The 10,860-nt window shown below is 58.3% G+C and overlaps 1 protein-coding gene across 1 annotated transcript; it reads right to left on the bottom strand.

Annotated features, from left to right (window-relative positions):
- Nucleotides 1–7,617: 7,617 nt before the first annotated feature.
- Nucleotides 7,618–10,515, bottom strand: GPR142 (G protein-coupled receptor 142). Its single transcript, XM_032429806.1, has 3 exons — nucleotides 10,431–10,515; nucleotides 9,189–9,347; nucleotides 7,618–8,558 (listed from the first exon to the last, which is right to left on the bottom strand). Exons 1-3 carry the CDS (start codon nucleotides 10,453–10,455, stop codon nucleotides 7,687–7,689), a joined length of 1,056 nt encoding a protein of 351 aa, XP_032285697.1. The 5' UTR covers nucleotides 10,456–10,515; the 3' UTR covers nucleotides 7,618–7,686.
- Nucleotides 10,516–10,860: the final 345 nt, after the last annotated feature.

The raw sequence follows: 10,860 nt of genomic DNA, 5'->3' as shown, positions 1-10,860 counted from the left end.
ACACAATGGAATGTTATGCAGCCATCAAAAGGAATAAGATCTTGCCATCTGCAACGACGTGGATGGAACTGGAGGGTATTATGCTGAGCGAAATAAGTCAAACAGAGAAAGACGTGTATCATATGACCTCACTGATATGAGGAATTCTTAATCTCAGGAAACAAACTGAGGGTTGCTGGAGTGGGGGGTGGGGTGGGAGGGATGGGGTGACTGGGTGATGGACACTGGGGAGGGTATGTGTTCTGGTAAGCGCTGTGAATTGTGCAAGACTGTTGAATCTCAGATCTGTACCTCTGAAACAAATAATGCAATATATGTTAAGAAAGAAAAAAAGAAGAAGAGGAATGTAGCAGGAGGGGAAGAATGAAGGGGGAGAAATCGGAGGGGGGAGAAGAACCATGAGAGACGATGGACTCTGAAAAACAAACTGAGGGTTCTAGAGGGGAGGGGGGTGGGAGGATGGGTTAGCCTGGTGATGGGTACTGAGGAGGGCACGTTCTGCATGGAGCACTGGGTGTTATGCACAAACAATGAATCATGGAACACTATATCTAAATCTAATGATGTAATGTATGGGGATTAACATAACAATAAAAAAATTAAAAAAAAAAAAAAGAAGTTAGGGGACATGGGAGTTGGTTAAGAGCCCAGGACTTCTAGAAATGTAAGGTGGAAAGATTGCAGGTAGGAAGGCTCCCGGCGAGGACCAGAGGTAGGTGTTCCGAGAAGGGAAGCAGCTCAAGCCTCTTGACCTCACCATCTGAACTTGCTCCAGGCCACTGCTCTGAGCTCTGATGGGGTGGTATTTGGGGCAGCCTCCTCCAGGCCCGTTCTCCTCACATGCAGCCACGTAAGCACCATAAGGACAGTCCCCAGTGTCCTTGGCACTAGAAGTGCCGTGTTGGCAAAATGAGCAAGTAGGAGATGCGGGGAGTGAGGCCCGGCTACCAAGGACCCCCCGGGGCAGGTGGCTTTCTGGGCCCATCCCCAACTACCCCTTGCCTTCAGACTCCCTCTGGGTACATGTCCAGCGTCTGGAGGAGCATTTCTGAATGCCTGGACCTGGGCTAAGTTCCCACAGGCACAGCATGGTCAGTAGGTCAGTTCAGGTAGTGGTGGAAACTTCTCCCTCCCCAGCAGTGCTCCAGGGGCCATGGCGGGGAGAGCATTTCCTCCTTCTGTCCCCAGGTCTCCTCCAAACTCAGCAGACCCTGCAGGAGCATCTGGGCCCCTCCATCCTGGCCTCACCCTCTCTCGCCTGGACTAGCCACTGGTCTCAAGGGTCTCCAGTTTCCAGCCTTGATCCATCCTCCATAGTGCCGCCAGTGGGATCTTTCTAGAACACAATCCTAAGAACCTTCAGAAGCTCAGCCTGCCACACAGAGAGGCCTTTCACGCCGGGACCAGCCCATCTTTCCAACTTTACACCTACTTTACAAACTAGTCACTGTTTTCACCTGACTCCGAGAGTTAGAATAAAGGGGCATGTGCTCACGTGTACTTGGACATGAGACTTCCCTTTGCACACCCCTTCTGGCTGGGCTCTCTGCCAACGCCAGCATCTCCCCAAGCCTTGCACAATGGTTAGATGTACAGAGCCCAGAGATAAATAGGCCTGGATCCGAGCCCTGCCTCTCCCCACCCAGTTGTGTGTTCTTTGGGCAAATTACTTAACCTCTTTGACTCTCAGTATGTCCATCTGTAAAATGGACATAGCAATTCCTGCCTGGTGGTGTTAGTGTAAGGATTCTATGAGATGGTGCATACAAAACACTCGGCCCGGTGCCTGGGATGTGGGAAAGGCTGAGAAGATGCTACCTTTTCTACAAGGTGCCACATCTGGGGCTGAGGAGCTTGCCCGTGGACGTGACCACAGGCCCCACCTAGTCCAACCTCCACACCCTGAGGTTGGAAATGACTTTCCCAAGGTCATGCAGTGCACTGGTGTCAGAGAAGGGTTAGCTGTCTTCATTGTCTGTAGAGAGGGCACTCTGGGGAAGGGGTTTGGTTCGTTGCCTCCATGAGAGTTTGTGACACAGAAAATTCTAGACGGGTGCTACCCCCTGGTCAGGAGAACCAAGACAGACTAAAACCAGTAACAACTGGCATGTCTTGGTGGCAGGCAATCCCTGGATCTTTTCGAGCCTGCTGCTCACTCCGGCAAAGTGAGAGCCCATCCTCTGCTGGCAGGGGATGCCCCACTGGGAGGGAGCCCTTAGAACCACTCTTCCGCCCCAGCCCCGCCATATCTGCACGTCCCAGAGTGACAGTGCAGCACCCAGCAAGGCGCTCACCAGCCGTCTCGCCTCTGGCCACCTCCAGCCAGCCGGGGCGGGGTGGGGGTGGGGTGGGGGTGGGAGTGGGGAGGGGCACCCAAACCAGGATGTACTCTGGGGCAGATACTCAGTTCCCACTTCCCCAGGCCTGGGACCATTTCAGCAGGTGGTCGAAGGAGCTCTCTCCCTGCAGCCCTGTTCCATCGCCCCTCACCGGGAAGCCCTCTGATCCCAGACCTGTTCTCCAGCAATCCTCCCACGTCCCTGGGAGACTGGGTCACCCGGGTCCTTCTCCCACAGAAAAAGAGCAACACCCTCCCCTCCTCCCCACCTGGGCCTGGATGCCCCGTGAGACCACAGCCTTCCTTCCAAGCCCACTCGCACATCCCTGCCCCCGTCGTCCAGTGGACCCTCTCCCCTTCCACCATCCCACCCCCATGGCGCCCGCCCCCCTCCTCCCACCGCACTGCCCTCCCCCCAGCCTCCGAGGGGTGTTGTGGCGAATCAGGGGCTGCCGTGCCAGGGCATCTTGGCATTCCTAGCTTTAGCTGGGCCTGCTAAATATACATCTAGGCGAGTCCGGGAAGGAAACGCAACAGACCAGTTAACTCTTTCACCTCCAGCAGCCACCAGAGGGCAGCCAAGGGGGGGGCGGTGCCCAAGGAGCCTCTGCCCAGGCTGAGCAGGAGGGCAGGTGGACCGGCCCCTCACAGCAGGCCAGAGGGATGGGGTCTTGGGGTCAGGACTCCAGGGCATTGGAGGGGGGAAACTGTGGGTAAGAGGCCAGCTGTGCCCTCATGCCCCTGGCCCCCAGCAACACTCCTGCCCAGTAGGAGGGCAGGTGGGGCTCCCTTGCTCAAACCTCATGGTGGCCTGGGCCTAAGTCAAGCTCTAACCCACTTAGCTCTCTTTTTACAGAGAAGGTGAGGGAGTGCCAGGCAAGCGGCCTACCTTCTTCCGGGCAGGGGGCGGGGGGGGGGGAGGTCCCCTTTCCAGGCTACTTGGACAGAGGTGTGGAGGCCTGGGAGGAGCCTCCAACAGGAGGCGGTGGGAGTCTCATGTGGGAGTCAAGGTTGGCTGGCCCTGGATCAGCCTCCACCTTCCCTTCTTCCCTAAACGGTGGGCGAGCGCCCCAGCATGGCAGCCCCAGCCTAGGCCTGCTACCCATGCTCCCAGAGGCCCCCCAGGCCGTCCTAGCTAGGAATGGGGGGCTGCAGGCTGGTGAGGTCAGTAGGGCTGGCAGGGGTGGGGCGGGCAAAAGACACTCCCTCCTGCTTTGTGATCAGAAGGAGGAACTCAGCGGGCTCCAGGGAAGGTTCCAACCACCCTGGGTCCCACCTCTGCTCATGACTCACTGCAGGGTTTGGCATTCTCCCTCCTTCCACACCTCCCCGGCCCCTTTCCCTCCATCTTTGTCATGTGGGGCCGCTGCCAAGGCTCAAACTCCCTTGGATGCCCAAGTGGCTGCCATGGCCAGGACCCTCTGGCCAGGGGGTGGGGCCAGGTGGAGCTGGACTACGGTGGGGTGAGCGGGGACCCCAGAGGCACTGATCGCGGGGCAAGCTCCCCACCATGGGGAAGGCAGTTCCCCTGACTGGGAGGCCAGTGGGAGGGGCTGGCTGGACCCTGCCATGGGTGGAGGGAGGAGGCCAATGAAAGGGCCCTTTACACAGTGACACGCACAGGAAACCATTCCAACCACCAGAATGATCTGGGAAAACTGCAGTGACCAGTGGGCCCTCTGGGCTCACCAACCCCAACGTGGCAGCTGGCTCGGCTTCAGGGTGGAGGAGAGTGACAGGGAGAATGGCTGATCCCTCCCACCCAGCCACTCCCCAGGCTGGCTGGGGGCCCCAGGGCAAGCACACTCTCTGCAGTATCTTGGATCTTTCTACAAATCTGGCTTAAAGCCCTGCCAGTCGGTTTCTGTGCTGCCAGTCCTGCAGCGCCCCCTGCTGTCTGAGCCCATAGCCACAGGCAAAAAGAGGGGGTGGGCCCCAAGACCCTCTGGGGAGCTCAAGCTTCATGGTTGACAAAGGAGGTGGGTGTGGGGAAGGCCAAGAGCCCCAAGACTCCCGTGTCAAAGACCGTCCCATTGTCCCTGCCACCACATCTATCATCTGGCTGACCAAAGGGCTCAATGTTTAATTCAGTAAGTCCTGCTCAGGGTGGGTGGGGGACGGACCCCTCCCCAGCGTGGTTGCTGAAAACAGCAGGTCCTCCTAGAAGCCTTTCCCTTTGTCCCCATCTTGCCCGCTCCCACTCCCCACCCCAGCAGGACGAGGACAGCCGTGGGCCCCTTTTACCCAACCCGTGTGTCCCTTTTTGTGGACAAAAAGAAAAAGGGGAAAGAGCGGTGGAGCCCCTCAAGGGGAAAGCTGGACGGAGCTGGAAGTAAACCAGCAGAGGCGGCACCAGGGCCGGGGCGGGGGGTGGGGGGCGGTGAGCACGCTCTGGAAGCCCCGAGTGCTGACCCCCACTTGGGAGAACGCAGGACGTGGCTGCAGGAAGCAGGGAAGCGCGGGCAATACTGGAAAGCCGGGCGAGCCTCTGAGCCCCAACTGGAGACGCTCTGGGGACGGTGGACTTGACAGAGGGGACCCGGGAAGCCTGGCCAACAGCACATTTGCTCTCCTGCCCGAGCACAAGGGAAAAGGGGGGCCAGCATCCCAATCAGGAGTCGGAACATAAGGAAAACTCTTCTGAACTAAAAACTACGCTCAGTGTGGAACTGAGGCCATCTGTAGTAGGCTCTGCGGATGGGCTGGCCAAGGAGAGAAGGGTGAGCCACGCCACCGCCACCGCAGTCTTGTCCTCCTTCCCGAAGCCGTTGAGAGTTAATAATAAAAATGCACGAAGGCAGCTGCAGGAGCAGTTTTAATAATACTTTGCACGTCAGTGATCTGCTTATCAAAGCGATGAGCTCTTCATTTTGTTAAAGGTTACAAAGACTTTTAAATGAACTGTTGCTCCATGGAACACTACATCAAAACTAATGATGTAATGTATGGTGATTAACATAATAATAATAAAAAATGAAGTTGCTCAATCCATCTTATTGGGAAACGATGATCGTGGTTTCCGAATCTAGTAAGTCCAGGACCAAAAAGTTGTAAGTGACACAAAGCATCCCCGAAGCGCCTCTTCCCCCAATCTGCTGCCCCTGAGAGCCCCTGAGAGGCACTCGGAGGAGCAGGATCCGGCAGACTCACTCCTCACCAGCGGAAGGCCATGTGCTCAGCATGTCACCTCTTTAGGCTCCCGTGTCCCTGGTGTAAAATGGTGACTATACTCAGGACACAGGGTTGTTTGGAAAAACTGATGTCGCTCCAGCCTGTGGGTCCGCGTGAGGTCACATTTATATTAACACCCTGGTTCTGGTGGCTCCACGCCCCTACCCGTACAAAGCCCTATCTGCCTCCACGGAGCCTCCCCACCTGTTTCTGGAAGTTCTTGGTTTCGCCAGTGCTCAGGAACCGGTGAGTGAATGGGTCTTCTCGAGGACAGCCCACTGGCCAGGTACCGCCTTCCACGACAATGCTCTTTTCTGATACTGGAGGGCTCTCGGAGGTTTCTTAGAGTGGGAAGAAGGTCTCTCCTCCATGGTGTTCCATTTGGTTCTGCATCAGAAAGCCAATTTCTTCCCAGTGCCTCCCTCTGTAGGGCAGACTTGGCCCCTCCAGTGGGCTGGGAAGCATTGCCTATAGGGCCTGCTCTTCCCCGGGATACCTGTCCTTGCATGCCCTCCTCCTTAAGCAAGGTAGGAAGCCCCGGCGCATCCACTCCTGCCCACGGGCGCATCCATGTGCACATGGGGGGACGCTCTGCGCCCCCGGCACACTCAGGGTCAGCCTGGACCCCGCACCACCAGCAGTGGTGGTGCCTGGGGGTCCCCCTTCCTCTCTCTGAACTTGGGACCAGATGGGTCCCAGAATTCAGAACTTTTCAGAACAGAGAAGGGTCACGCATGGCCTGTCCCACGCGCTCGATCTTGGTTCCAGCAGCCACGCCCGCAGAGAGTCGGCAGGGAACCACTGTGTCCACACTCCCTCGTCCTGCCTCAGGTCGGGTCAGGTTTTGCCACTAAATGTGACCGTGGCAAACCTGGGACAAATGTTTTGGTTTTCAGAGCTCTTTAGAATTACGGATAAAGTTTAGAATTACGGATAAAGGATGGAGGGCCTGCCTTTTCCCCTTTTGGGTATGGCTGAAAGTCCCCTCCTGGACACCCCTGTTCTGGGGAGAAGAAGAAAGCCGAGCATTTATTTTGCACTGACGGTGTGCCCCGTGCATTTCTGGCTCTTTCTGCTAGGCCATCCCACTAAGGGGTTGGGTGCTGGTGGGCCCCGGCCTGGACCTCCCAGTCAGGGGGAAAGGTCAGCTCAGCCTGACTGACTGGGAAGCAGAAAGCGGCGGCTAATGTGTTTACCCAAAGCCCAGAGCAGGTGGGAGGTCCATCTGCTAATCTCTCCCAGCTGCCTCTCTGGGCTGGCACCCTGGCGGAGAGAGGGGCCCAGGAGAGGCTGGGAGGGGCCGGGCAGAGCCCCGGGGACCTGATCTGCTGGGCCTTCCTTTCTGTGGTGGAGAAAGAGGCCCTCCCCCAAGTGGAGTGGGCTGAGTCCTCCCTTCCCATCTCCCCCCCCCCCCCCCCCCCCCCAGTCCAGGGCTGAGAGGCACTTCCTGTCTCCTCAGCGGCAACAATGAAAACCCTAGGGCTATTCTGGGTCCCTGAACCTGGCCTCAGGGCAGGGAGTTAACTGGAATGGAAGCAGGATGCTTGAGACTCAAGGGGTGGTGTCTCCCCAGGGCTGGGACACCTAATCTGCTTTAAGATCACCCCTTTTCCCAAGAAGCCCCCCTCCCCTTACTCATGGCTTCCCCCAGCCTCGAATATACCTGAGATCCTACTGATGGCTTCCTTTCATCCTGGCCTTGCCACTGGAAGCCAGAGAAGTGATGACTCAGGGAGTGAGAGGTAGGCTCTGGGGGACTGGGGGCGGGGTGGTGGCTGGAGATAATTCCTATCCCTCTGTCCACCCATCCATTCATCCATCCACCCATCCATCTTGCCTTTCATTCATTCATCCAACCCACGTTAATCCAGCCTTCATAACGTGCCAGGTGAAATGTCCCCCCCAGAGGAATGCCCGGAGCCGCTGACTTTATTAGCCTGTGCCTCGCAGAGCCCTCTCCTTGGGCCAGGAAGTCGGAACTGCTGGTGAAGCTAATGTGAGAGTTGGATAAATTGGACGCCCCCGCACCTGGGGAGCCGCCCCCACAGGAAGGAGCCTTCCCCGCCCCACCCTCAGATGGCGAAGTAGGGTGTTGATAAAGTCTTGCGGGCACACCACAAAGGCAGCAGTAAGTCCGGCCCCGAGCCGCCCCCAAGCACCCTGGCTGGGCCCTGCCTCTACCGTTCTGCCCCTTTGGGAAGTCCTGGAGGCTTTAGCGCAGGGTCCACCACCGTACCCTCTGGCCGTGACCCCAGCGTGCAGGGCAGGTGGGCATCGTGGACGACCTCTCGGATGGTGGCCCGGAAAGTCTTGCTGACAAAGCAGTAGAGGCCAAAGTTGACTGCCGTGGTGAGCATGGCGGCCATGTTGGCCACGTCCAAGGCCAGGTGGACCCTCCAGTCGCGGTGGACGGGGGCCACATACAGGTGGTAGAGCATGACAAAGATCCGGGGTGCCCAAAGGAGGGCGAAGAGGGTGGTGACGCCCAGGAGGATGGCTGTACTCTTGCCCACCCGGGGCCGCAGCCCACTCTGGCTCTTCCTCCGCAGCCGGCAGACAATGGCCAAGTTGGTGACCAGGAAGATGCCACAAGGGATAAAATAGACCGTGAGGCAGTGAGCCCACTTGAGGACCTCGTCCAGCATGCTGGGGGGGTCCGCGTCCCTCCACACATCCAGCCACCAGTAGAAGGGGATGCCCGTCAACAGGGCGGCGCCGAGGACAGTGGCGATGGCCCGGCGGGTCCGGCCTGGGGACGAGGCGGCCCGGTGACGCAGCGGGTGGCACAGGGCGCTGTAGCGGTCCACTGTGAGCAGGACAGCAATCCAGACTGAGGCATGGTTGGTGGCAAACTCCAGGATGTTAGCTGAGCGCACCACAGCCTGGGGCACCTGCCGGGCCAGCATGGCCCCCTGCAGGAGGAAACCCACGAACACGATGACCACCTGGGTGACGATATCCGAGGCCGTGAGAGCCAGAAGGTAATAGTAGGACGGCTTCCTGGTTCTGGTGGCCAGCCGGGTCAAGGCCACTGTGGTCAGGAGGTTGACTGATGGCGACAGAGGTCACAGAGGGCAGAGGCATTAGAAGGGCTGCTTAGACTATGTTTCCAAGGTCTTCTCTTCATCCCTCTCCTCTCCCTGGCTTCTCTTTTCCTCTTTCCAGACCCTTCTTAAAGCTCACTTTATCAGGGAGACTAACCAGGTCAGCCCTGCCCTGTCCATCCGTCCACCACAGGCCATTGACTTCACCCGGGGGCAAGGCCCTACACACGGGCAGGGGTGGGTAATTCCCCAAGGCTGAGACCATCTGTCCTTTCCTGCCTCCACTTCCCCACCTGTCCCCTAGCTCTGCTGCTCTCAGAAGCAGTGGACCGTAGCGGAAGATTTCAACCGAGCTGAAGGCAGTCCTACATGAACTTAGCCTAGCACAGTGCCCACTGCCAGGGGGGTGGAGGGGGCTGTCCCTTTTGGTGAAACCTTGGCTTTAGCCATGAGCACCCCAAATCCTGGCCCCTCACTTTTACTCCCCACGATGCTTTGCTCCCCAATGACCCAGATCACCCTATAAAGTCAAAGAGTGTCCTGGAGTCTAAGATTCTGGGTCTCAGGGGCACCCATCGAAGGAGGACCCCCATTTCCGCCTATCCCCAACTCCCAGACCCCAGCTTCCCACTCACCAGGCAGCCCCAGGCCCAGCAGGATGCTGTAGTAGATGACAGGGATGACACCAGCCACACACGGGGACCGCTCTGGGATTTCTGGCCAATGGCCTTCCAACTCCTGGCTTGGCCCACTGCCGTTGGCTGTGGGCATCAGGGTCGCTCGTGGTGGACCATCTAGGGAGGAAGCAAGGGTCGGGTTAGAGTTTTAGGTCTCTCTCCAGCCTGCCCCTGCCCCTGAGATCATTATTCCCCCCTATTCTCTGCACATCCCCTGGTCAGGCCCAGCAAATGGCAATCCCCATTGCCAGGTCCACCCCACCCCACCCCTGACTCCCCCATTAAAGGGAAGAAGTCCTCCGTGGCATTTCTTGCTGCCATGGACACTATTTCTCCATTGCATTGCTCGAGGTGCATCTTCTGCCTGGAAGGCAGGGCCCTGAAACAGGCTGGATGGCATAGTCAGGGGGCTGGGGGGGGCGCCCATTTGAGCATGCAGATTCCTGGGCCTCGCCGCAGGCAGTCTGAGCCGGGGTCCGGAGTGGGGCTTGGGCAGCTGTGTTTTTAGCGAGCAGCCTGGGTGATTCTCACCCCCGGTGCTTCACAGGAGCCCCTCGGCTCTACTCAACAGCCAACTCGTCTCTAAGGGGTGACACTACTAGGTTTCCTGCTCTTCTTCCCTAAAGAGCAGCCCTCTTTCTAAGGTTAGCACTACTGGAGCTGGGATGGCCCTGGTTTTCAGATGGGGAAACTGAGTCCAGAGAAGTAAGGTGACCACATACTCTGGTCCTTGCTCCTCTCAGCCCACACTTTATTTTATTTATTTTTTTTTAAAGATTTTATTTATTTATTTGACAGAGAGACACAGCGAGAGAGGGAACACAAGCGGGGTGGGGGGGTGGGAGAGGGAGAAGTAGGCTCAGGGAGCCCGATGCGGGGCTCGATCCCAGGACCCTGGGACCATGACCTGAGCTAAAGGCAGACACTTAGCAACTGAGCCACCCAGGCACCCCTCAGCCCACACTTTAGATCTTTAGGTTTCAGGGTCCAGCTTTTGATTTCCTGCTGAAGCCCCCCCCCCCCCCCCCCCCCCCCCCCCCCCCCCCCCCCCGCATGTTGTCCCCCTCCCCCACCCCAGCTAAGCCTAGTTTCCCCGCCCACCTCTCACTGGTGATCAGCTTCAAAATTCTGGATTCCTCGCCTGTCCCTCACCTGCCTGCCACTGTCCTCTCCCCTCCCACCTTGTTCTGGATACTTTACCTGCCTCCCGCCCCTCAAGCGTCATGCTCCTGGGTCCTGAGTCCTAGGTCACCTCGTGGCTTTTCTGGGAGTCCCTGCAGCTCCCTCCCAGCATCACCAGCTCTCCAAGGGTTGGTTTGCCCTACGATTCTTCCCGCAGCACTGAGACTGAGCCGGTCGAGACTGAGCCGGTCGAGACTGAGCCTGAGCCGGTCAGTGCAGAGAGGTGGGGTGGTGGGAGGAGGGAGGAGGAGGAAGGAAAGGGTGGGGCCGAGGCTCAGGGGAATGAATCTCCACAGTGGATGCTGCCTGGAGCAAACCAGGATCCCCCGAGGCTGCACAGGCAGGGGTCAGGCCCAGAGGGAGGCCTGGAGGAGGGGACTGGACTGGGGCTGTGGATAGGCTGCGTTGTGCTCCAGGGCACTCTGGGGACTGGTCTGGGCTCAGCCAG

The sequence above is a fragment of the Phoca vitulina genome, unplaced genomic scaffold (assembly GCF_004348235.1).
Source record: "Phoca vitulina isolate PV1807 unplaced genomic scaffold, GSC_HSeal_1.0 scaffold41, whole genome shotgun sequence".
In the NCBI taxonomy this organism is placed as follows: Eukaryota; Metazoa; Chordata; class Mammalia; order Carnivora; family Phocidae; genus Phoca; species Phoca vitulina.
Note: the sequence above shows the minus strand (reverse complement) of the source record. Positions and strands in the feature narration are given on the sequence as shown.